This window comes from Theropithecus gelada, chromosome 16 (genome assembly GCF_003255815.1).
Source record: "Theropithecus gelada isolate Dixy chromosome 16, Tgel_1.0, whole genome shotgun sequence".
Classification (NCBI taxonomy): Eukaryota; Metazoa; Chordata; class Mammalia; order Primates; family Cercopithecidae; genus Theropithecus; species Theropithecus gelada.
The window spans coordinates 61052426-61074228 of record NC_037684.1 but is presented as its reverse complement, the minus strand read 5'-3'; the positions used below and the strand labels follow the sequence as shown (position 1 = coordinate 61074228).

General features: G+C 51.2%; 3 protein-coding genes across 6 annotated transcripts; 1 reads left to right on the top strand and 2 right to left on the bottom strand.

Annotated features, from left to right (window-relative positions):
• Positions 1-236: 236 nt before the first annotated feature.
• GLTPD2 (glycolipid transfer protein domain containing 2) lies at positions 237-2074 on the bottom strand. Its single transcript, XM_025362659.1, is given in 7 exon segments — positions 237-985; positions 988-1314; positions 1317-1327; positions 1409-1575; positions 1797-1861; positions 1970-2050; positions 2053-2074. Coding segments are annotated over 7 exon segments (867 nt in total). The 3' UTR covers positions 237-791.
• Positions 2075-4902: 2828 nt separating this feature from the next.
• Positions 4903-6140, top strand: VMO1 (vitelline membrane outer layer 1 homolog). 4 transcript variants are annotated; one of them, XM_025362416.1, is made up of 3 exons: positions 4903-5276; positions 5377-5472; positions 5763-6140. In XM_025362416.1, exons 1-3 carry the CDS (start codon positions 5082-5084, stop codon positions 5853-5855), a joined length of 384 nt encoding a protein of 127 aa, XP_025218201.1. In that variant the 5' UTR covers positions 4903-5081; the 3' UTR covers positions 5856-6140. The 4 variants fall into 4 exon arrangements, with proteins under 4 accessions (XP_025218201.1, XP_025218200.1, XP_025218202.1 ...); XM_025362415.1 differs by having other exon boundaries at positions 5377-5492; XM_025362417.1 differs by having other exon boundaries at positions 5377-5528.
• A 2353-nt stretch (positions 6141-8493) lies between these two features.
• On the bottom strand, positions 8494-20778 carry TM4SF5 (transmembrane 4 L six family member 5). Its single transcript, XM_025362419.1, has 5 exons — positions 20571-20778; positions 11757-11837; positions 9081-9217; positions 8681-8864; positions 8494-8604 (listed from the first exon to the last, which is right to left on the bottom strand). Exons 1-5 carry the CDS (start codon positions 20745-20747, stop codon positions 8590-8592), a joined length of 594 nt encoding a protein of 197 aa, XP_025218204.1. The 5' UTR covers positions 20748-20778; the 3' UTR covers positions 8494-8589.
• Between the last annotated feature and the right edge of the window lie 1025 nt (positions 20779-21803).

Below are 21803 nucleotides of genomic sequence, written 5' to 3'. Positions count from 1 at the left end.
TGGAGCTTAGCGTTGGACATGGTAAGTTTGCTATGACTAAGCGACATCCTAGGGGAAATACCTAATAGGCAATCGTATATGTAGGATTCTGGAGTCCGGGAGAAAGTGGATTGAAGTGGTGATTTGGGAGTTATCAGTGTATGAAATGGCAGGGTCTTTCATGTTCACTGTGGGAGTGGCCGAGTGGAGCTGAGCAGCCGCTTGGTGTGAGGCATGACGCACGTGCGCTTGGGTAGCTGAAGGGTGACGGTGCCCTTTATTCATAGAAGGTGCAGTTCTTGGGGGGATGGTGGTGGGACTAGTGTTGGACGTGTTGCATTTGCAGTGTCTATGCAGTGTGCAGGATGCTTGCTGTATACTTGGCTGCACAGGGGTGAAGCTCAGGGAGAAGTCTGAGCTGGAGACTCGGCGTGTGGTTGGCAACCAAAGCCACGGGAGTGACTGCGATAGGCCGGGGAAGCGTGGGTCTCTCGGCTGCCGGGAACAGAGATGACACATCTTCTCACATTCGTTTTTTATTTCCCTTAAGCGCCTGTCGTCATCACACAAAACGCCCTACGTCGATGCTGCCAAGTACTTTTTATTCCTCACAGCTCCTGCCGTCTTTCCGAGACTGCGGACAGAGGGAGCTCAACGCCATTCCCTGCCGGGGGCAGCCCTCGCCGCCGCGACGTCACGGAAGAGGCGGGATACGGAGGCGGCCGCGGCGCCGGCTGCGGAGCTGACCTCGGGCTGCGCGGCCCTACCCCGGGCGATCCGCTCCGTTCCCGCCGGTCCCCGCAGCCGCTGTCCTAGGTCAGCTGGAGCAGGCCGCGCTTGGCCAGCAGGCTCTGGGTGCGGTTGTAGACATCCTCCAGGGTGTCGGCGGCCTGGACGAGCGCGGCCCGCGCCTCCGCCTGGGTGGTTCCAGGACACGCCAGCTCCAGCAGGCGGCGGCGACCCGGGAAGGCGAGGAAGGCGAGGCGGGCGGCCTGACGGACCAGCCGGGGTGATGCGAACCCAGGGCCGCGCGGTAGGCGTCGCTGCACTGCACTCCCGCGTCCGGGCCTCCCAGCGCGCCGGTCGCCTCCCGGTGGAGGCAGAGCTGGGACCAGCGCAGCGCACGGTGCAGCAGGAGCAGCGTGCGAGAGCCCGAGCTCCGGGCCGGGTCCCGGGGGGCCGCCCCCGGCTGCTCCAGCAGTCCCGCCCGCCGCTCCCACGCCGCCATGGCCGCCAGAGACAAGTAGTGCTCCGCGTCCGGGTCGTGCACCCGAGCCTCCAGGGCTGTCACCTTGGTGAAGGCCTCCCTAGTGGCGAAGGCGAAGACTGAACCAGGGGAGTCAGGAACCTGCATGCGAGATGATTTGAGAGAATGGCGATGTAGCTGCCAAGGAGGCGGGGACTGGCTGGGGGGCGGGAGGCCACTCACTCGACGAGTGCCCGCCATCCCGCCAGGTACGGCGACAGCCTCACATCCCTTTCGGGTTTCACACTGGCGTGGAACGGCCTCATCATACGGCCCAGCGTCCCCCGAGGGGCCAGACACGGAGGCTCTTTCCTCTCCGGGGCCTCCAGGGGTCCCGACTCCTGCCGGACCTGGTGGATAGACACGATGGGAAGAGGTGGGAGCAGATTCCGCCCTGAAGAAATTGTTCCGAAGGTGTAGCTGGTGGCTCTTCTGCTGTGCGCTCAGCTTCCGACGGGAGAGGGGAGACCAGGGGGAGGACCCGCCCTTCGCCGGACCCTCAGCCTGGCTCCACGTCCCCCTGTTCTGGTCCCTCCTGGAGCTCCCGCGCCCAGCCCTGCGCCAAGCATACCTGGAAGGGCGCGGTTCCCCATGGAACGCAGGCCTGAGCCCCGGGTCCGCAGCCCGAGCGGGCGCCTGAGGACAGGAGAAGCAGAGCGGTGAGGGCTAGAGGAAGAGGCTTGAGTCCTGAGGGCCTGGACTCCGGGGTTCCTCCCGGAGCAGGTGAGGGAAGGGGCAGCTCACCTAGGCTCCGAGCACTGAGATAAAGCAGCAGCAGCGCGAAGATAGTGAGAGGAACTGAGTGGCTGAACCAGTGCCGCAGTCTGGGGGCCGCACCGCCACCCCCATGCCTGCTGCTGGGACCACCGCCCCCTTACCAGCCCCTAGCCAGCAAGTGTCCCTCCACCTCCAGGAGGGGAGAGAAGCCCGTGGTGCCCTGAGGGGCAAAGGGTTAATAATTAACCTACTAAGGCCCCTTCCCCTGTGCCCTTCGCCCCAAAGGGCAGCTACCCCGGGTGCGAGGAACCGGGTGAAGGGAATTTGGGGGATTCCATAGCAGTGACAGATCAGTGCCTTTCCCTTCCCCGTAGGGCCAGCTGTAGTAAGAGGCACTCTGAGTACTGGGAAGAGAGGCAGGGGCCAGAACAGCTCCCCTACTGAGCAGTGGTGTGGGCCCTAATTCACTCTGGTCTTGAGTTCTCTCCACTGTAAATTGAGGATAATAATAGGTACTTTGCAAGCTCATGTGTGGATTAAATGATAATGTATATGAAAACACTAAATGGAAAAGCTGACCACAATTGCCCTATAAATATTGAGTTCAAGCATCACACACCTTTGGAATCCAGGGAACACCTACTTCTCTCTGTCTCTCTTTTTTTTTTTTTTTTTTTGAGACAAAGTCTCGCTGTGTCACCCAGGCTGGAGAGTGCCGGCTAATTTTTGTATTTTTAGTAGAGACGGGGTTTCACCATATTGGCCAGGTTGGTGTGAAACCCCTGACCTTGTGATCCCTCCGCCTCGGCCTCCCGAAGTGCTGGGATTACAGGCGTGAGTCACCGCTCCCACCCGGGAACACCTACTTCTAAATTGTCTATCTTATCCCCAGGGGACTTTGTCTTGCCCTGCATACATGACCTCTCACAATCATACTGGATACGTGACCTCTCACAATCGTATATACACATCAGGCTTTATCCTTTTGCATTTTTGAGGTTTACTTTTCAAAACTCCAGATTGGCTCTTCAATCATTCATTGCACCAACCTTTGTTAAGTACTTCCTCATGTACTAGGCTTCAAGAATACAAAAATGCCTTCACAGAGCTCAAGGTCCACTGGGGGAGAATGTATCCTCTGTCTCCCGCGATGGAATGTGAGCTCTGATGGCAGGGGCCTTGTTTTTCTTGCTTACAGCACTTGGACTATTGCTTAAGCCAAAACATATTATTGCTAAATAAATAGATACTGAATAAACTGACACTGAATAAATAGATACTAAATAAAGGAGTGTATATGAGGGGCACTTAAATCAGGGGTTGTGGCCCCCTAACAAATTTAGCCAGGCATTTTTAGGCTGGGCACGGTGGCTCACGCCTGTAATCCCAGCACTTTGGGAGGCCAAGGTTGGGCAGATCACCTGAGGTCAGCCTGGCTAACAAGGCAACACCCCGTCTCTGCTAAAAATATACAAATTAGCCAGGCATGGGGGCGAGCGCCTATAATCCCAGCTACTCGGGAGGTTGAGGGAAGAGAGTCACTTGAACCCGGGAGGCAGAGGTTGCAGTGAGCCGAGGTGGCATCACTGCACTGCAGCCTGGGCAACAGAGTGAGACTTGGTCTCAAAACAAACAAACAAACAAACCAAAAACATACTTAGGTTTTCTTGCTTTTTGTTTTGCAAATTAGGAGTCCACCTGGTGGTCACAGGGGGAAAGGCATTCCGGGAAAGGACATAAGGATACATACAGAAAGCAATGGAAGAAACAGCATGATCTCTTCTTAGGGGTTCTTAGTCACCTGTCCCCAAACTTCTTAGAATTATTCCTGTTGGGCCGGGCACGGTGGCTCACGCCTGTAATTCCCAGCACTTTGGGAGGCCAAGGCAGGCGGATCATGAGGTCAAGAGATCGAGACCATCCTGGCCAACATGGTGAAACTCCGTCTCTACTAAAAACACAAAAATTAGTGGGGCAGCATGATGGTGCATGCCTGTAGTCCCAGCTACTAGAGAGGCTGAGGCAGGGCCGGGCGCGGTGGCTCAAGCCTGTAATCCCAGCACTTTGGGAGGCCGAGACGGGCGGATCACGAGGTCAGGAGATCGAGACCATCCTGGCTAACACGGTGAAACCCCGTCTCTATTAAGAAATACAAAAAACTAGCCGGGCAAGGTGGCGGGCGCCTGTAGTCCCAGCTACTCGGGAGGCTGAGACAGGAGAATGGCGTGAACCCGGGAGGCGGAGCTTGCAGTGAGCTGAGATCCGGCCACTGCACTCCAGCCTGGGTGACAGAGCGAGACTCCGTCTCAAAAAAAAAAAAAAAAAAAAAAGAGAGGCTGAGGCAGGAGAATCGCTTGAACCCAGGAGGTGGAGGTTGCAGTGAGCCGAGATCGTGCCACTGCACTCCAGTCTGGGCAACAGAGAGACTTTGACTCAATAAAATAAAATAAAATAAAAACAAATTATTTCTGTTTGTGTGTATCTTCTTTTAAGGTGGGGAGGGGTGTCGCAGATTCTCAAGGTGTTAGGGCCCTGATCTCTCAGAAGACCTCTCAGAGGAGGAGGAGACTTCTAAGCTGACAGGAAATTTCTCAGCTTCTCCAGTTCAAGGATTCTTGTCTTATCCTCACTTTGACGTCCCCTCACATCCTGGAGGTCTCTGGGTTGCCCTTGACCCATCCTGTCCCTGGTGGGACTCCTGGGAGGTCACTTCCATCCCTGGCCCTGGTCTCCACTCTGTCTCCGCTCTCTCTGCTGGAATGTTTGCCAGCTTGCTTGGCTGTAAACCTAAGGCAAGTTGCTTGCCATTTTTGAGCCTGTTCCCTTTTCTACAAAAGAGGAAGGATAATTCTCATCTCCTAAAAATTGTTGTGAGGGTTAAATAAAACACTGCAAAACACTAACCATAATTCGTAGCCTGTGGTAAATGTTCAATAGGTGATGGTTATTTCAATTCACCCTCTCTCACTGCCCCCCTCCCCTAGCTCTGGGAGCCTCTGCCTCAGGCAGCAGGAAATAGGGTTCAGGGAGTGGATTAGTTTTGGGTTTCACTTATCTGGGAGGCCCTTCCGCAATCGGAGCCCTCACAGGGGCCAAACTGATATAAATCTGCTTAGGAGGCCTGATTCACAGCTGCAGGATGGAGCCAGGCCAGGGAGCCAAGCTGCTGCCGCTGCTGCTGCTTCTGCAGGCGACGCGTTTCACATGTGCACAGGCAGATGGCTGGAACGGCTACCCGGCGGTCATCGAAGTGACCAACGGGGGTCCCTGGGGCGACTGGGCCTCGCCTGAGATGTGTCCTGACGGATTCTTCGCCAGCGGGTTCTCGCTCAAGGTTGGGGCTCGGGCTTAGGTCCTGGAGAGGGTGGAGATGCGTGGGACCATCGAGCCAAGGATGATAATTCGGTGACTCGCCCTTGCTCTTTCATACCCAGGTGGAGCCTCCCCAAGGCATTCTTGGCGATGACACTGCACTGAATGGGATCAGGCTGCACTGCGTGCGCGGGAGCGTCCTAGGCAACACGCAAGTGGTGGAGTCCCAGTCTGGAAGGTGGGGCACAGGGGTCTAGGATCCCTTGGGGTGATGGTATGTCCCTTACCCTCTATTACATACTCCGTCGCGGCAGGCAGGCTGGCTCCTCCAGAGCTACCGGGCAGTGTAGACGGGGGCGGGGAGGGGGCAAGGGATGGATGGAAGACTCCCCCTCTGTCAGGGAGCACCCAGCCCACCAGGTCAGACACAGCACTTGGCTTGGAAAGTCTCAAGGGCTTGGTGAATGGGGGCGCCGGCAGAGGCAACGCAGCTCCCTTTCCCTTGCAGCTGGGGCAAATGGAGCGAGCCGCTGTGGTGTCGCGGCGGCGCCTACCTAGTGGCTTTCTCGCTTCGCGTGGAGGCACCCACGACCCTCGGTGACAACACAGCAGCGAACAACGTGCGCTTCCGCTGTTCGGACGGCGAGGAACTGCAGGGGCCTGGGCTGAGCTGGGGAGACTTTGGAGACTGGAGTGACCCTTGCCCCAAGGGCGTGTGCGGCCTGCAGACCAAGATCCAGGGACCTAGAGGCTTAAGCGACGACACTGCGCTGAACGACGTGCGCTTATTCTGCTGCCTCAATTGAACGGGGCCGCCGCTGCGGCCGCTCTCTCTCGGGCCAGAAGGCTAGTCTCACTTCCTGCTATTAAAGCTTCTCCGAATTGACTTTGGTCTCGCTTGTTTATTTCATTTCATTTCATTTCATTTCATTTTGCTGTCGCCCAGGCTGGAGTGCAGTGGCGCGATCTGCGCTCACTGCAAGCTCCGCCTCCCGGGTTCATGCCATTCCTGCCTCAGCATCTCGAGTAGCTGGGACTACAGGCGCCCGCCACAGCGCCTGGCTATTTTTTTTTTTTTTTTTTGTATTTTTAGTAGAGACGGGATTTCACCGTGTTAGCCAGGATGGTCTCGATCTCCTGACCTCATGATCCGCCCGCCTCGGCTTCCCAAAGTGCTGGGATTACAGGCGTGAACCACGGCACCAGGCTAGTCGCGCCTGTTTAAGGGATGGGGAACTGAGTCTCCTTTTCCCCTCCTAACCTGGCACTGGGGGAGGCATACATTTGGGTTTGGTCTCAGGGGTCCATGGTAGATTGCTGAAAGTTATGGACTCGAGAAAAACGCACTTAAACACATAAATTTCAGACAAGTAATGGAAGTCTGGCTTTTTTTTTTTTTTTTGGAGTCTCTGTCGCTCAGGCTGGAGTGCAGTGGTATGATCTTGGCTCACTGCAACTTCCATCTCCAGGGTTCAAGCGATTCTTCTGCCTCAGCCTCCTGAGCAGCTGGGACTATAGGTACCCACCACCACGCCCAGCTCATTTTGTATTTTTAGTAGAGACAGGGTTTCCCTATGTTGGCCAGGCTGGTCCCAAGCTCCTGACCTCTAGTGATCCACCAGCTTCAGCCTCCCAAAGCGTTGGGATTACAGGCTTGCAACATGGTGCCGGCCAGGAAGTCTGGCTTGCTGAGAGTATCTGCACACCCTGCCTCCATTAAGTGCTGAGGTTATCTCCTTTCTGAACCGGTGACCTAAGATTAAGAAAAATCTACCAAATTATGACCAGATGTGGTGGCTCACAGCTGTAATCTCAGCACTCTGGGAGGCTGAGGCTGGTGGACTGCTTAAACTCAGGAATTGGAGACCAGCCTGGGCAACATGGCGAAACCTCCTCTCTACAAAAAGGACAAAAATTAGCAGGGCTATGGTGGTGTGCACCTGTAGCCCCAGCTACTCAGGAGGCAGAGGCAGGAGGATCGCTTTAGTCCAGGATGTTGAGGCTGCAATGAGCCGAGATCATGCCACTGCACTCCAGCCTGAGTGACAAAGTGAGACCCTGTCTCAAAAAAAAAAAAAAAAATTCTACCAAATTAGGAGGTGACAAGGCCACAATGGCTTTACAGTTCCATTTTCTACAGTTTAAGAGATTACAGTGTCTTTTCCATAGTTTTCATTATTTTCTCCTACAAAACTGATCCCTGTTTAGGATCTTTGTCCTTCCTCTTCTCTCTGCCTATAATCCCCCAAATATCCAGATGGTTAGCAAGCCCTCCTGATCTTAGCTCAAATTTCATTTTCTCAAATTTTCCCTATCATAAAAGAGAGTCTCTCAATAAGTTAATATCAATCCCATTACCAACATGCTTTTAAAAAGTGCTTATTAGCCGCACACGGTGGCTCATGCCTGTAATCCCAATACTTTGGGAGGCTGAAGTGGGAGGATTACTTTTGCTCAGGAGTTCGAGACCAGCTTGGGCAACATTGCAAAACTTCGTCTCTACAAAAAAATTAGCAAGGCATGGTGGCATATGTCTATGGTCCCAGCTACTCGGGAGTCTGAGACAGGAGGATTGCTTGAGCCCAGGAGGTGGAGGATGCAGTGGGCCGAGACCGTGCCGCTGCTTTCCAGCCTAAGTGACAGCAAGACCCTGTCTTAAAAAAAAAAGTGCTTATTACCTATTGAAATAATTTTTTGCTTCTTTTAAAAATTGCCTATCTGGCCGGGCGCGGTGGCTCAAGTCTGTAATCCCAGCACTTTGGGAGGCCGAGACGGGTGGATCACGAGGTCAGGAAATCGAGACCATCCTGGCTAACACGGTGAAACCCCATCTCTACTAAAAAATACAAAAAACTAGCCGGGCGAGGTGACGGGCGCCTGTAGTCCCAGCTACTCGGGAGGCTGAGGCAGGAGCATGGCGTGAACCCGGGAGGCGGAGCTTGCAGTGAGCTGAGATCCAGCCACTGCACTCCAGCCTGGGCGACAGAGCAAGACTCCGTCTCAAAAAAAAAAAAAAAAAAAAAAAAAAAATTGCCTATCTTCCACCCTTGGAATGCCAAGTTCTTTGAGAGAACAAAACTTGTCTGCCTTGTTTACCATCGTTATTTCCAGCGCAACCAAATAGCTCAGTATCTATTTGTTAAGAAAGTACAAGTGGGGTGCAGGGGCCCCAAAGCCCAGGTGTATCTGTAGCCTCTTGCACATTCCTTCTAACAGAAGGCACAGTCTGAGACAGGGAAGAGAGCTCAAAGCAGTTTATTCTAGCGAGCCAGCGAGTAAGAGAGCCAGGCAGGCATCCAGGAGGGAGCAGGTGTAACCGGGCGGTCAGTGGAGCCTCAGTGAGTGGCGTCCTGCGGAAAAGAGAAGGTGAGAACGCAGCCAGGACGAGGGAGGTTCCCTCTACAACTCCACCGCACGCCATTTCACCTGTTTTTTCCTGCAATCGCCACAGAAGACACCAATGGTCGCGTTCACCAGCTGGATCCCACACAGTACTATCTCCAGGCACGAGGCGGCCACCAGCAGAGAGAAGAGCGTCACATTCCAGGGGACCACGCGAGGGGGCGCCTCGCACCGATTCCACAGAGTGCCGTTGAGCAAGTAAGCGCCCCTGTGGGAGGGGTAAGGTCACGTGGGAGAAGGCGGCGTGCGCGTGCGCCACCCCCGCCCCCAAGAATACGTCCCAGGGGATTTGCAAAGGCCCAGGTAACCCACGTGGAGCGAGTGCTCTCGAAGGTCGAGTCCCGCCCAGGTGTCCCAGTCCACGGGGGAAGGGCGGGAGGGAAGAGGCAGAGAATGCAGGACACGAATACAGGCTAAACCTTACGCGGTGTCTTCGAAGTGGTAGTCCCACTTGCCGTTCATTAAGCATCTGGGTCCATTTCGGAGCCCGGCTCCAGACACTGAGAGGCAGTAGATGGCACCAAGCACCCCGAACGCCGAGGAGAAGACCGAGCGCAGCATCTGGATGTGGTGTGCAAGGGGAAGTAAGGCCCAGTCTCCTTACCCGTGGGTGACGACGCTCCGCGCCAGCCCCCACGCATTATTGAAATCTGCTCCAGTCAGGTTGTTAAAATGTATTTTTTAATGCCGGGCGCGGTGGCTCACGCCTGTAATCCCAGCACTTTGGGAGGCTGAGGCGGGCAGATCACCTGAGGTCGAGAGTTCAAGACCAGCCTGGCAAACATGGAGAAACCCTGTCTTTACTCAAAATACAAAAATTAGCCAGGCGTGGTGGCACATGCTGGAGGCTAAGGAAGGAGAATCGCTTGAACCTGGGAGGCAGAGGTTGCAGGGAGCCGAGATCGTGCCATTGCATTCCAGCCTGGGCAGCAAGAGCGAAACTCCGTCTCAAAAAAAAAAATGTATTTTTATTTTATTTTATATTCATTTATTTATTTTAGACAGAGTCTTGATCTGTCACCCAGGCTGGAGTGCAGTGGCGCGATCTTGGTTCACTGCAGCTTCTGCCTCCCTAGTTCAAGCCATTCTTGTTCTTTCAGTCTCCCAAGTAGCTGGGATTACAGGTGCCTGCCACCACACCCAGCTAATTTTTATATTTTAGTAGAGACGGGGTTTCACTGTTGGCCAGGCTGGTCTGGAACTCCTGGTCTCAGGCGATCTGCCTGCCTTGGCTTCCCAAAGTGCTGAGATTACAGGTGTGAGACATTGCGCCCAGCCTTGAGTCAGGTTTAAAATACATTTCCTGTCAAACCTGGGGCTTGCAGTTAGGCTAACCCGAAAGCCAGTGGCCGCCGAGGTTCACTGGGGTTGTAGTTCCCCCCTCTCCCCCTCACCCCCCTACCCCTCAGGATCATTGAGATCTGAGATTTGTGGGTGCCAGGGAGGGGTGGGGTGCAGCCTGGGAGTCTGCAGAGGAGCTTGTGTAGCTAGGAATTCCATAGAGAGTGCTGTGGTTCTGCTAGGACAGGTGCAGAAACCGAGTCCAAATTTCTTTTCTTTCTTTCTTTTTTTTTTTTTTTGTGACGGAGGCGTTTTTTTTTTTTTTTTTTTTTTTAATTTATTTATTATTATTATACTTTAAGTTGTAGGGTACATGTGCATAACGTGCAGTTTTGTTACATATGTATACTTGTACCATGTTGGTCTGCTGCACCCATCAACTCGTCATTTACATCAGGTATAACTCCCAATGCAATCCCTCCCCCCTCCCCCCTCCCCATGATAGGCCCCGGTGTGTGATGTTCCCCTTCCTGAGTCCAAGTGATCTCATTGTTCAGTTCCCACCTATGAGTGAGAACATGCGGTGTTTGGTTTTCAGTTCTTGTGATAGTTTGCTAAGAATGATGGTTTCCAGCTGCATCCATGTCCCTATAAAGGACGCAAACTCATCCTTTTTTTTGGCTGCATAGTATTCCATGGTGTATATGTGCCACATTTTCTTAATCCAATCTGTCACTGATGGACATTTGGGTTGATTCCAAGTCTTTGCTATTGTGAATAGTGCTGCAATAAACATACGTGTGCATGTGTCTTTATAGCAGCATAATTTATAATCCTTTGGGTATATCCCCAGTAATGGGATGGCTGGGTCATATGGTACATCTAGTTCTAGATCCTTGAGGAATCGCCATACTGTTTTCCATAATGGTTGAACTAGTTTACAATCCCACCAACAGTGTAAAAGTGTTCCTATTTCTCCACATCCTCTCCAGCACCTGTTGTTTCCTGACTTTTTAATGATTGCCATTCTAACTGGTGTGAGATGGTATCTCATTGTGGTTTTGATTTGCATTTCTCTGATGGCCAGTGATGATGAGCATTTTTTCATGTGTCTGTTGGCTGTATGAATGTCTTCTTTTGAGAAATGTCTGTTCATATCCTTTGCCCACTTTTTGATGGGGTTGTTTGTTTACTCTGTTGCCCAGGTTGGAGTGCAGTGGCGTGATCTTGGCTCACTGCAGCCTCCACCTCCCTTGTTCAAGCTATTCTCCTGCCTCAGCCTCCCCAGTAGCTGGGATTACAGGCGCCCGCCACCACACCTGGCTAATTTCTGTATCTTTTCTTTCTTTCTTTCTTTTTTTTTTTGAAACAGAATTTCGCTCTTGTTGCCCAGGCTGGAGTACAATGGTATGATATTGGCCCACCGCAACCTCTGCCTCCCGGGTTCAAGTGATTTTCCTGCCTCAGCCTCCCGAGTAGCTGGGATTACAGGTGCCTGCCACCATGCCTGGCTAATTTCTGCATCTTTTCTCTTCTTCTTCTTCTTTTTTTTTAAAATCACTGCTTACTACAGCCTTGACCCCCTGGGCTCAAGCGGCCCTCCCGCCTCAGCCTCCTGAGTAGCCAAGATTGCAGGTTCTTACCACCACACCCAGCTAATTTTTGTATTGTTAGTAGAGATAGGGGTCTCGCCTTGTTGCCTAGGCTAGTCTAGAATTCCTGGCTCAAGCCATACTCCCACCTCAGCCTGCTAAAGTGTTGGGATTACAGGCATGAGACACACCCCCAGTCCTGAATTCCTTCTTAATTTGGATCTTACCCTGCAGCGATTTCCACAGCACCCAGCGCCACAGCAGCCCTTGCCCCCTGCCCGAACGGCTGCAATTCCCGGACACAGCACCTGTGGGACAAAAGTCTTTGTTATAGTGCATCTGCCCAGATCCTCCAGGCCTGACTTGCATCAGTGCCTACCTCCTTCAGGAAGCTTCCTGTGATACCTTCAGCCCTTTGGACTGTAGAAGACCTTATCTCTACTTCTCCTGGAGCGCTGCTGGGCTTCACCTTACTTTATCCTTGTTTACGTGCCTACCTTATCTCTGTCCAGATTGTGGCCTCTGCAGGGTAGGGCCCAATATCATTATTTTCCCCAATCTTGGCACATAGTAGGTGTGCTACTGAATGGCAGTCAGGGAGACCACTTCACATGCTATGAATTGATTAATCTCTCAGGGTCTCAGTTTTGCCCTGTGTAAGATGGGTCTGGAAGATCTACCTTACAGGTCTGTTCTCAGGATTGAATGGGAGAACAAGCTGACTTGGTGTCAAGACTGGCTCAGAGGCCGGGCACAGTGGTTCACACCTGAAATCCCAGCACGTTGAGAGGCTGAGGCGGGCAGATCACCTGAGGTCGGGAGTTCCAGACCAGCCTGACCAACATGGAGAAACCCCGTCTCTGCTAAAAATACAAAATTAGCTGCGTATGGTGGCACATGCCTATAATCCCAGCTACTAGGGAGGCTGAGGCAGGAGAATTACTTGAACCCGGGAGGTGGAGGTTGTGGTGAGCTGAGATCGTGCCATTGCACTCCAACCTGGGCAATAAGAGTAAAACTCCGTTTCAAAAAAAAAAAAAAAAAAGACTGGCTCAGAGTAACTCAATAGTTATAAGTTCCCTCAGCTGCAGGATGGGATAGTGGTATTGGAGTGTCTGGTGAATTGGGATTATGGTAGAGTGTGGAAAAGTGCTAGTGAATGGTCTAGCACTCTTGCTAGATTCAGCCCTTGGTCTTTTTTTCTCCCCGTGGCTTTCCTAACAATGCCCATCCCCTTTCAGGGAATCAGCTCTTCACTCTGCCAGAAGTTGCCTCCAAAATTGATGCCTCCAGATCCTATGTTCACTTGAATGTCTTGGTTTTAGCTCAAATTCAACAAGCCTCACGCTGATCTCATGATATTCCTCAAATTCATCTCCCTTTGACTTTCTTGTCTCCATCAGTGGAAAAAATAACACCTACTAGGTCACCCAGGCTGGAAATCTTTAATCTTACACCCAGAAAGATATCAAATTTTCTCAAATTTTCCTTAAGTGGCTCCTGAATCTGTGAGTTCTTCCCCACATTGAATCCCTAATCACCTCCCATGAGGATGTTCTCAGTCTCCCTATTATACTCCCATAGCTCTTGCCCCATATCATCCCACACTCTATCCTCTATCAGATTAAACATAGCTTCTTTCTTTCTTTCTTTCTTTCTTTCTTTCTTTCTTTCTTTCTTTCTTTCTTTCTTTCTTTCTTTCTCTTTCTTTCTTTCTTTCTTTCTCTCTCTCTTTCTCTCTTTCTCTTTCTTTCTCTCTTTTTCTCTCTTTTTCCTTCTTTCCTTCTTTTCTCTCTCTCCCTTTCTTTCTTTCTTTCTTTCTTTCTTTCTTTCTTTCTTTCTTTCTTTCTTTCTTTCTTTCTCTTTCTTTCTTTCTTTCTTTCTCTCTCTCTTTCTCTCTTTCTCTTTCTTTCTCTTTCTCTTTCTTTCTCTCTTTTTCTCTCTTTTTCCTTCTTTCCTTCTTTTCTCCCTTCCTTCCTTCCTTCCTTCCTTCCTTCCTTCCTTCCTTCCTTCCTTCCTTCCTTCCTTTCTTTCTTTCTTTCTTTCTTTCTTTCTTTCTTTCTTTCTTTCTTTCTTTCTTTCTTTCTTTCTTTCTTTCTTTCTTTCTTTCTTTCTTTCTGAAACAGGGTCTCTCTCTGCCAGCCATGCTGGAATGCAGTGGCTTTATCATGACTGACTTTAGCCTTGACCTCCTGAGCTCAAGTGATCCTCCTGCCTTAGCCTCCTGAGTAGCTGGTGTTACAGGCATGCACCATCATACTTAGCTAATTAAAAAAAAAATTTGTAGACATGGTGTCTTGCTATTTGCTCAGGCTGGTCTTGAACTCCTGGGCTCCTCCTGGCCTCCTGAATTGCTGGGATGACAGGTATAAGTCACTGCACCTGGCCTAAATATAGCTTTCAACTCGTCTTTTCTCCGCTCAAATCCTTTAGGGTCTCTTCACAGAGAAGCCCGTCAAGACTGAACTCTTTTTTTGTTTGTTTGTTTTTGAGACAGAGTCTCACTCTGTTGCCAGGCTGGAGTGCAGTGGTGTGACCTTGGCTCAATCCCAGGTTCAAGCGATTCTCCTGCCTCAGCCTCCTGAGTAGCTGGGATTACATGCACACGCCACCGCGCCAGGCTAATTTTTTGTATTTTAGTAGAGACGGGGGTTTCACCATGTTGGCCAGGATGGTCTCGATCTCCTGACCTTGTGATCCGCCTGCCTTAGCCTCCCAAAGTGCTGGGATTATAGGCGTGAGCCACCGCACCCGGCCAAGACTTGCAACTTTAATGCCTAACTCTTGTAAGGCATTCAAGGCTCCTCACCTGGCTCCAGCCTTATCTTTATCTTTGTTGCACCAGGCCAGGTTCTTTGCCTGTCTCCTATCTCCGGAATTCCACAGCTGTCTTGCTTTTTGCTTTCTTGTGTGTGTGTGTGTGTGTTTGCTTTTTGAGACAAGATCTCACTCTGTCACCCAGGCTGAATTGCAGTGGTACAATCATGGCTCACTGCATCCTCGACCTCCTGGGATCAAATGATCTTCTCACCTCGGCCTCCCGAGTAGCTGGGTCTACAGGTGCGGAACACCATGCTTGGCTAATTTTTTTGTAGAGTTGATGTCTTACTACATTGCCTAGCTGGTCTCGAACTCCTGGGCTCAAGCAATCCTCCTGTCTCAGCCTCCTCAAATGCTGAGATTACAGGCATGAGCCACTGTGCCTGGCTCCTCATGTGTCTTATCTGGCACACACCATCCAAGGCAGCATTTTGTGCTTCTCCAGGGAAGGGACTGAGAGTATCAGTTCTACTAGATCATCCCCAGCAACCTCAGAGAAACACCTGTTCTCTCCTTTTCCTGTCTCATGACAGGGCCAGGACCCATGCTGACACCTTTGCTTAGCCTCCCTGGTTAGGTCACTAACTGGAGGCTTGTGGATCCAAACACACCTAGAATGGCCTTTTGGATTTACCAGTTTTGAATGATCTACTTATCTGAGGTTTTTGTTTCTGTTTTTTTTTTTTTTTTTTTTTGAGATGGAGTCTCGCTCTGTCGCCCAGGCTGGAGTGCAGTGGCTGGATCTCAGCTCACTACAAGCTCCGCCTCCCGGGTTTACGCCATTCTCCTGCCTCAGCCTCCCGAGTAGCTGGGACTACAGGCGCCCGCCACCTCGCCTGGCTAGTTTTTTTTTGTATTTTTTAGTAGAGACGGGGTTTCACCGTGTTCGCCAGGATGGTCTTGATCTCCTGACCTCGTGATCCGCCTGTCTCGGCCTCCCAAAGTGCTAGGATTACAGGCTTGAGCCACCGTGCCCGGCCTTTGTTTCTGTTTTTGCTTTTTTGAGAAAGGGTCTCACATTTTTGCTCAGACTGGAGTACAGTGGCATGATCACGGTTCATGAAGCCTCGACCTCCTGGGCTCAAGTGACCCTCCCACTTTAGCCTTCAAGTAGCTGGGATTACAGGCTTGTACCACCACACTCAGCTAATTTTTTCTTTTCTTCTTTTTTCTTTTTTTTTTTTTTTTGTGAGACGAAGTTTTGCTCTTGTTGCCCAGGCTGGAGTGCAATGGCAGGATCTTGGCTCGCTGCAACCTCTGCCTCCCATGTTCAGGTGATTCTCCTGCCTCAGCCTCCCAAGAAGCTGGGATTACAGGCATGCGCCACTACACCCTGCTAACTTTGTATTTTTAATAGAGACAAGGTTTCTCCATGTTGGTCAGGCTGGTCTCCAACTCCTGACCTCAGCTGATCAGGTTGTTTCGGCCTCCCAAAGGGCTGGGATTATAGGCGTGAGCCACCGTGCCTGGCCAGACCCAGCTAATTTTTAAATTTTTGTTGAGATGGAGTCTCACTGTGTTGCCCAAGTTGGTCTTGAATGTCAGGACTCAAGCGATTCTCTTGCCTCCACCTCCCAAAGTGCTGGGATTTTACAGGCACGAGCCACCACACCTGGCCCTATTTGAGATTTTTACTCTTTTGATTAAAGTATTTGCTTCCCTTTGTAGTATGTGCTTCTCTGTCTCAGTCTTTGCCATCTTTCCGTCTTAGTGAAAAGAAAAGGGTCATCATCATAAATGAAGAAAACATGGTGTTTAAGCCCAAATCGGCTCATATTTCTCCATCTCCATAGCCACTGGCCTAGTCCAAGCCACTGTCATCTCTCCTGGATGACTTCTGTGACCTCACTTTGGTCTTTCTTTTCTTTTTCTTTTTTGTTTTTTTTTGAGAGGGAGTCTCGCTCTGTTGCCCAGGCTGGAGTACAGTGGCGCAATCTCAGCTCACTGCAAGCTCCGCCTCCCGGGTTCACATGATTCTCCTGCCTCAGCCTCCTGAGTAGCTGGGATTACAGGCACCTGCCACCATGACCGGCTAATTTTTGTATTTTTAGTAGAGACGGGGTTTCGCCATGTTGGTCAGGCTGGTTTTGAAGGCTGACCTCAGGTGATCCGCCCACCTCGGACTCCCAAAGTACTGAGATTATAGGCATGAGCTACTGTGTCCAGCCCATTCTACTGTTGAAGGACATTTGGATAGTTCCCAGTTTGTTTGTTTTGCAAATAATGCCGCTATAAACGTTCTTGTAGAGGTATTTAGGTACAAATACGTGTGCATTTCTGTTGGATAAAAACCTAGCAGTAAAACTGCTGATTCTTAAGACATGCAAATATTCAGTGCTAATGGATATTGCCAGTTTTCTGTGGTTCTTATGCAGGCGTGGTGGCACATGCCTGTAACCCCAGCTACTTGGGAGGCTGAGGCATGAGAATCGTTTGAACCTGGGAGGTGGAGGTTGTGGTGAGCTGAGATAGCGCCACTGCACTCCAGCCTGGGCAACAAGAGCAAAACTCTGTCTCAAATAAAAAAAAAAAAAAAAGAAGCCAGACACATACCCTATGATTCCATTTGTGCAAAGTGCAAACTAAGCCAAAGTAGTCTATGGGGTTAGAAGACAAAATAGTGGTTACGCTTGTTGGTGAGGTGATTCTGGGATTTCGTGTGTGGCGAGAGGCATGTCTGCGCTTCTGGTAATGATCTGTTTCTTGACCTGGGCTCAGATGTGCTCACTTTGTAAAAGTTTGTTGAGCTGTGTACAAAGGATCTGGGTACTTGTCTGTATGACTTAAACAAAAAATTTTAAAACTTGAAAAAAAAAAAGTGCAAAAAGTCCTTCAATAGTTTTCTGTTGTACTTATAATAAAAATTCAAATGACTCCACTGTGGCTTTCTGGGGTGTTCCAGGCCTCGCCTCTGCCCTCCTCAGACCTCATCTCATTACACCTCACCTCACCGGCCACCTGTCTGATCCTCAGAAGTGGGGAACTTGTTCCCACCTTAGACTTTGTACTTCCAGCCCCCAGTGTCTGCAACACTCACACCTTCTTCTTGTCATCTGGGTCTCGGTTCAGACATCACCTCATAGAGCCCTTCCCTGAAAAACCTACAAAAAGTGGCATCTGCTTTGCCTCAGAGCTCTTCATGCCAGCACCATTTTATTTTATTTTTATTTTTATTTTTATTTTTTTTATTTTTGAGACAGAGTTTCACTCTTGTTGCCCAGGCTGGAGTACAATGGTGTAATCTTGATTCACTGCAACCTCCGCCTCCCAGGTTCAAGCGATTCTCCTAACTCAGCCTCCCGAGTAGCCGGGATTACAGGCATGCACCACTATGCCTGGCTAATTTTTTTTTTTTTTTTTGAGACGGAGTCTCGCTCTGTTGCCCAGGCTGGAGTGCAGTGGCCAGATCTCAGCTCACTGCAAGCTCCACCTCCTGGGTTCACGCCATTCTCCTGCCTCAGCCTCCTGAGTAGCTGGGACTACAGGCGCCCGCCACCTCGCCCGGCTAGTTTTTTGTATTTTTTAGTAGAGACGGGGTTTCACTGTGTTAGCCAGGATTGTCTCTATCTCCTGACCTCGTGATCTGCCCGTCTCGGCCTCTCAAAGTGCTGGGATTACAGGCTTGAGCCACCGCGCCCGGCCGCCTGGCTAATTTTTGTATTTTTAGTAGAGATGGGGTTTCTCCATGTTGGTCAGGCTGGCCGTGAACTCCTGACCTCGTGATCCACCTGCCTCAGCCTTCCAAAGTGCTGGGATTACAGGCGTGAGCCACTGCACCTGGCCGATGGTACCTACTTCTATCTGAAATTGCCTTGCCTAGTTCTATACTTCATTCAATGACTTTTTTATTTTTTATTTTTTTGAGACAGAGTCTCGTTCTGTTGCCCAGGCTGGAGTGCAGTGGCGAGGTCATAGCTCACTGCAGCCATTCATTTCTGGGCCCAAACTAGGACTACAGGCACACACTACCATTCTGTGACTATTAATTCGGTGTCTGTTAAGTGTAAGGTGCTGGTCTAGTACTGGGTATGTAGCAGCCAACAAAGCAGGCAGTGCTTGCCCTTGTGGGACTTCCAGCCTTGCTTCCGTGAGACTGGTGGCCTCATCAAAGGGAACACAAGCTTCAGGGAGAGAGGAACCTGTCTGTGTCCCTGTGGTATAGAGCAGTGCTTATTTATTCGTTTATTTATTTATGAGATGGAGTCTTGCTCTGTTGCCCAGGCTGGAGCGCAATGGCGCAATCTTGGCTCACTGCAACCTCTGCCTCCCGGGTTCAAGCGATTCTCCCCGAGTTGCTGGGATTACAGGCACCTGCCACAATGCCTGGCTAATTTTTGTACGTATATTTTTAGTAGAGACGGGGTTTCACCATGTTGGCCAGACTGGTGTTGAAATCCTGACCTCAGGTGATTGGCCCGCCTCCGCCTCCCAAAGTGCTGGGATTACAGGTGTGAGCCACCGCGCCCGGCCGGGTGGTGCTTCTTGAGAGTGACTCTGGGCACAGAGGTAGGAGGAAGGTAGCTGTGAATGCGTATTTGGGGAGGGCAGCCTCAGGGAGCTCCGCTGAAGCAAGTTGGTTAGATGGGGCAGAGGAGAGTGGTTTAGGTTGGAGAGGGAGCACCCCGTGACACTGGTTAAGTGTGTCAGCCTGAGAGGAGTGTGACTCTCAGAGAGAGTTGAATTTAGAGCGATGGAGTAGAGAATAACAGCCAAGAATCCATGCACGAGGAGGGAGTAGAAGAAAAGATACCAGAGAGTAAGAGGGGATTGTTGGTTAAAGGAGAGGTATCCTCTTTCAGCAAATAGAGGTGTGACCAGCAAAAGGGACGAAGGGGAGCTCTCCCCTGGAGAACGTCATTAGCCAGCTGTCCTGAGAAGTGGGGAACTGTGCTGGGTAGATCTTTTATCTTTATCTCACGAAGATTTTAAACTAGGTTGACCATCCCAAAGTTTCCCTAAATGGGTGGAGAGTTGGAAGACGGGGGTTAGTAAATTTGGGACATCTGTGTCTCCTTTTCCTCCACTTCTGACAGATCCTAGTCTTGACCAGGCGTGGTGGCTCACATCTATAATTCTAGCACTTTGGGAGGCTGAGGCAGGAGGATCACTTGAACCCAGGAGTTTGAGACCAGTCTGGGCAACATAGGGATACTCCGTCTCTACAAAAAATTTAATCCAGGGGCGGTGGCTCACATCTGTAATACCAGCACTTTGGGAGGCTGAGGCAGGCAGATCACCTGAAGTCAGGAGTTCAAGACCAGCCTGGCCGATGTGGCAAAACCCCGTCTCTACTGAAAATGCAAAAATTAGCTGGGTGTGGTGGCACGTGCCTGTAATCCCAGCTACTCAGGAGGCTGAGGTAGGAGAAATGCTTAAACCTAGGAGGCAGAGGTTGCAGTGAGCAGAGATGTGGCACCACTGCACTCCAGCCCGGGCGACAGAGCGAGACTCCATCTCAAGTTACCTGGGTGTGGTGATGCCCACCTGTGGTTCCAGCTACTCGGAGGCTGAGGCGGGAGGACTGCTTGGGTCCAGGAGGTTGGGGCTACAGTGAGCCATGTTTGCACCACCACACTCCAGCCCAGGCAATAGAGACCCTGTCTAAAAACAAAAACAAACAAAAAAAACCCCCACCCCGCACCCCCGCCAAATACATTCTCATCTCCCGGAAGACGGCTTGGGGGCATCCTCCCTGCCATACTGACCTAGGTTCAGAGTTTATCCTTAGCAGTTGGCACAGATTGGGCTTCCAGAAATGTGGGGTGAGAGTGAAGGGACGTGGAGGCAGGGGAGGGTGACTGATCCGTGACGTCAGTCCCTGGCTCTGAGTAACTTCGCTGCGCCCCACCCTCGTGCCTCTTATCATCCTGCCCTGGTGATGTCTCTGACAACCAGCTGCTCCTTCTGCCTCGACCATTGTAGTGAGGTTTTCCCAGCATCTGCTCAACAGTGAGGACAGGGAGGACAGGCGGGACACGCTCCCTACCCGGTAGGGGAGCTCTTTAGAGCACTGAGGCTCTCGTCCTTTCTGTTCTCAGATATTCAGCTTGGGTCCCTGGGGCTCCTTTAGGACTGACTCCAGAGGGCTCCTAGCCCCGACCAAGCCATTGGCATCCTCTCCCAAGGACCCGTCCTTATTCCCCTCTCCCTGTCCCTCCTGTTCAGAACCCCTTAGGTGGCACCCAGCCACCTGGCCTGGGCTCCCCTGCCAGCCTTCTCACCATCAGGCCTCCACCGATGAAGCCGCCCATGAGCCAGACTTGCAAGCTGAGTTGGTTGGTGTTGGTCCAGGAGGTCTCCCCATTAGGCACCAGCAGGAGGGCATTGGCCACGATGCAGACCAGGGAGAGGGTGATGAGGGAGAGCCCCACGCAGCGGGCACACTTTCCCGTACACATGGTGAGGTGTTAGGAAGAGCAGGCAGTGAGTGAAAGTAAGCTGGCGGTTCCCAGGTCCAGAGGAAAATAAGCGTGGAGCACGGAGCAAAGGTCGGACAGAGGCGTGGTAGAAACTGGCAGGATCAGAATGATAAGGGAGAGGAGCACAGGATATGGGCCCGGAGAAGGCAGAGGCGGAGGAGCTGCAGCCCTGAGGTGAAGGGAGGATGTGGTGATGGACAAGTGGGGACTATGGACACATACCCTGGGTTAATGCCTTCCTGTTTTTTCTGCACAGCTCCACAGCCTCTCTCTCTGTTGGTTCCATAGCTGCTTTGCAACTTAGCCAAGCCCCTTTATGTCTCCAAGTCTTGGCTGCCTCATCTGTATAAAGTGATGCCACTTGTGGCCGGGCACAGTGGCTCACACCTGTAATCCCAGCACTTTGGGAGGCTGAGGTGGGTGGATCACCTGAGGTCAGGAGTTTGAGACCAGCCTGGCCAACATGGTGAAACCCTGTCACTACTAAAAATACAAAAATTATCTGGGCATGGTGGCGGGCACCTGTAATCCCAGCTACTCAGGAGGCTGAGGCAGGAGGATCACTTGAACCTGGAAGGTGGAGGTTGCAGTGAGCTGAGATCGTGCCATTGCACTCCAGCCTGTGTGACAAGAGCAAAACTCTTTCTCAAAAATTAAACAAATAAATAAATAATTAATTAAATAAGTGACGCCACTTGCCTTGTGGGCTACTTGTGAGGATTAAATGGGACAACCTGAGAAGTATTCTGTAAACTAGGAAGCACAGAGCAGATGTGTGGTGGCCTCTTCATTTCTGCTAGCCTCACAGGGAGTGTTCTTCTCAGGGAGAAATTAAAGAGATGATTGTGGGCTCTTATTGTCCTTGCATTTCATCTTCTCGGTATTTGATTATTGATGTCTTCTCCTCTTGAGACCACTACCTGTCACTCAGGGTGGGCTCAGGACCTAGGCCTCATTGATGAGCGTTCTATCCCACTAGCCTCGGTGTTTGATTTAGCAACAGCCATGTGATCTGAGCCAGCTCTGTGAGAATCA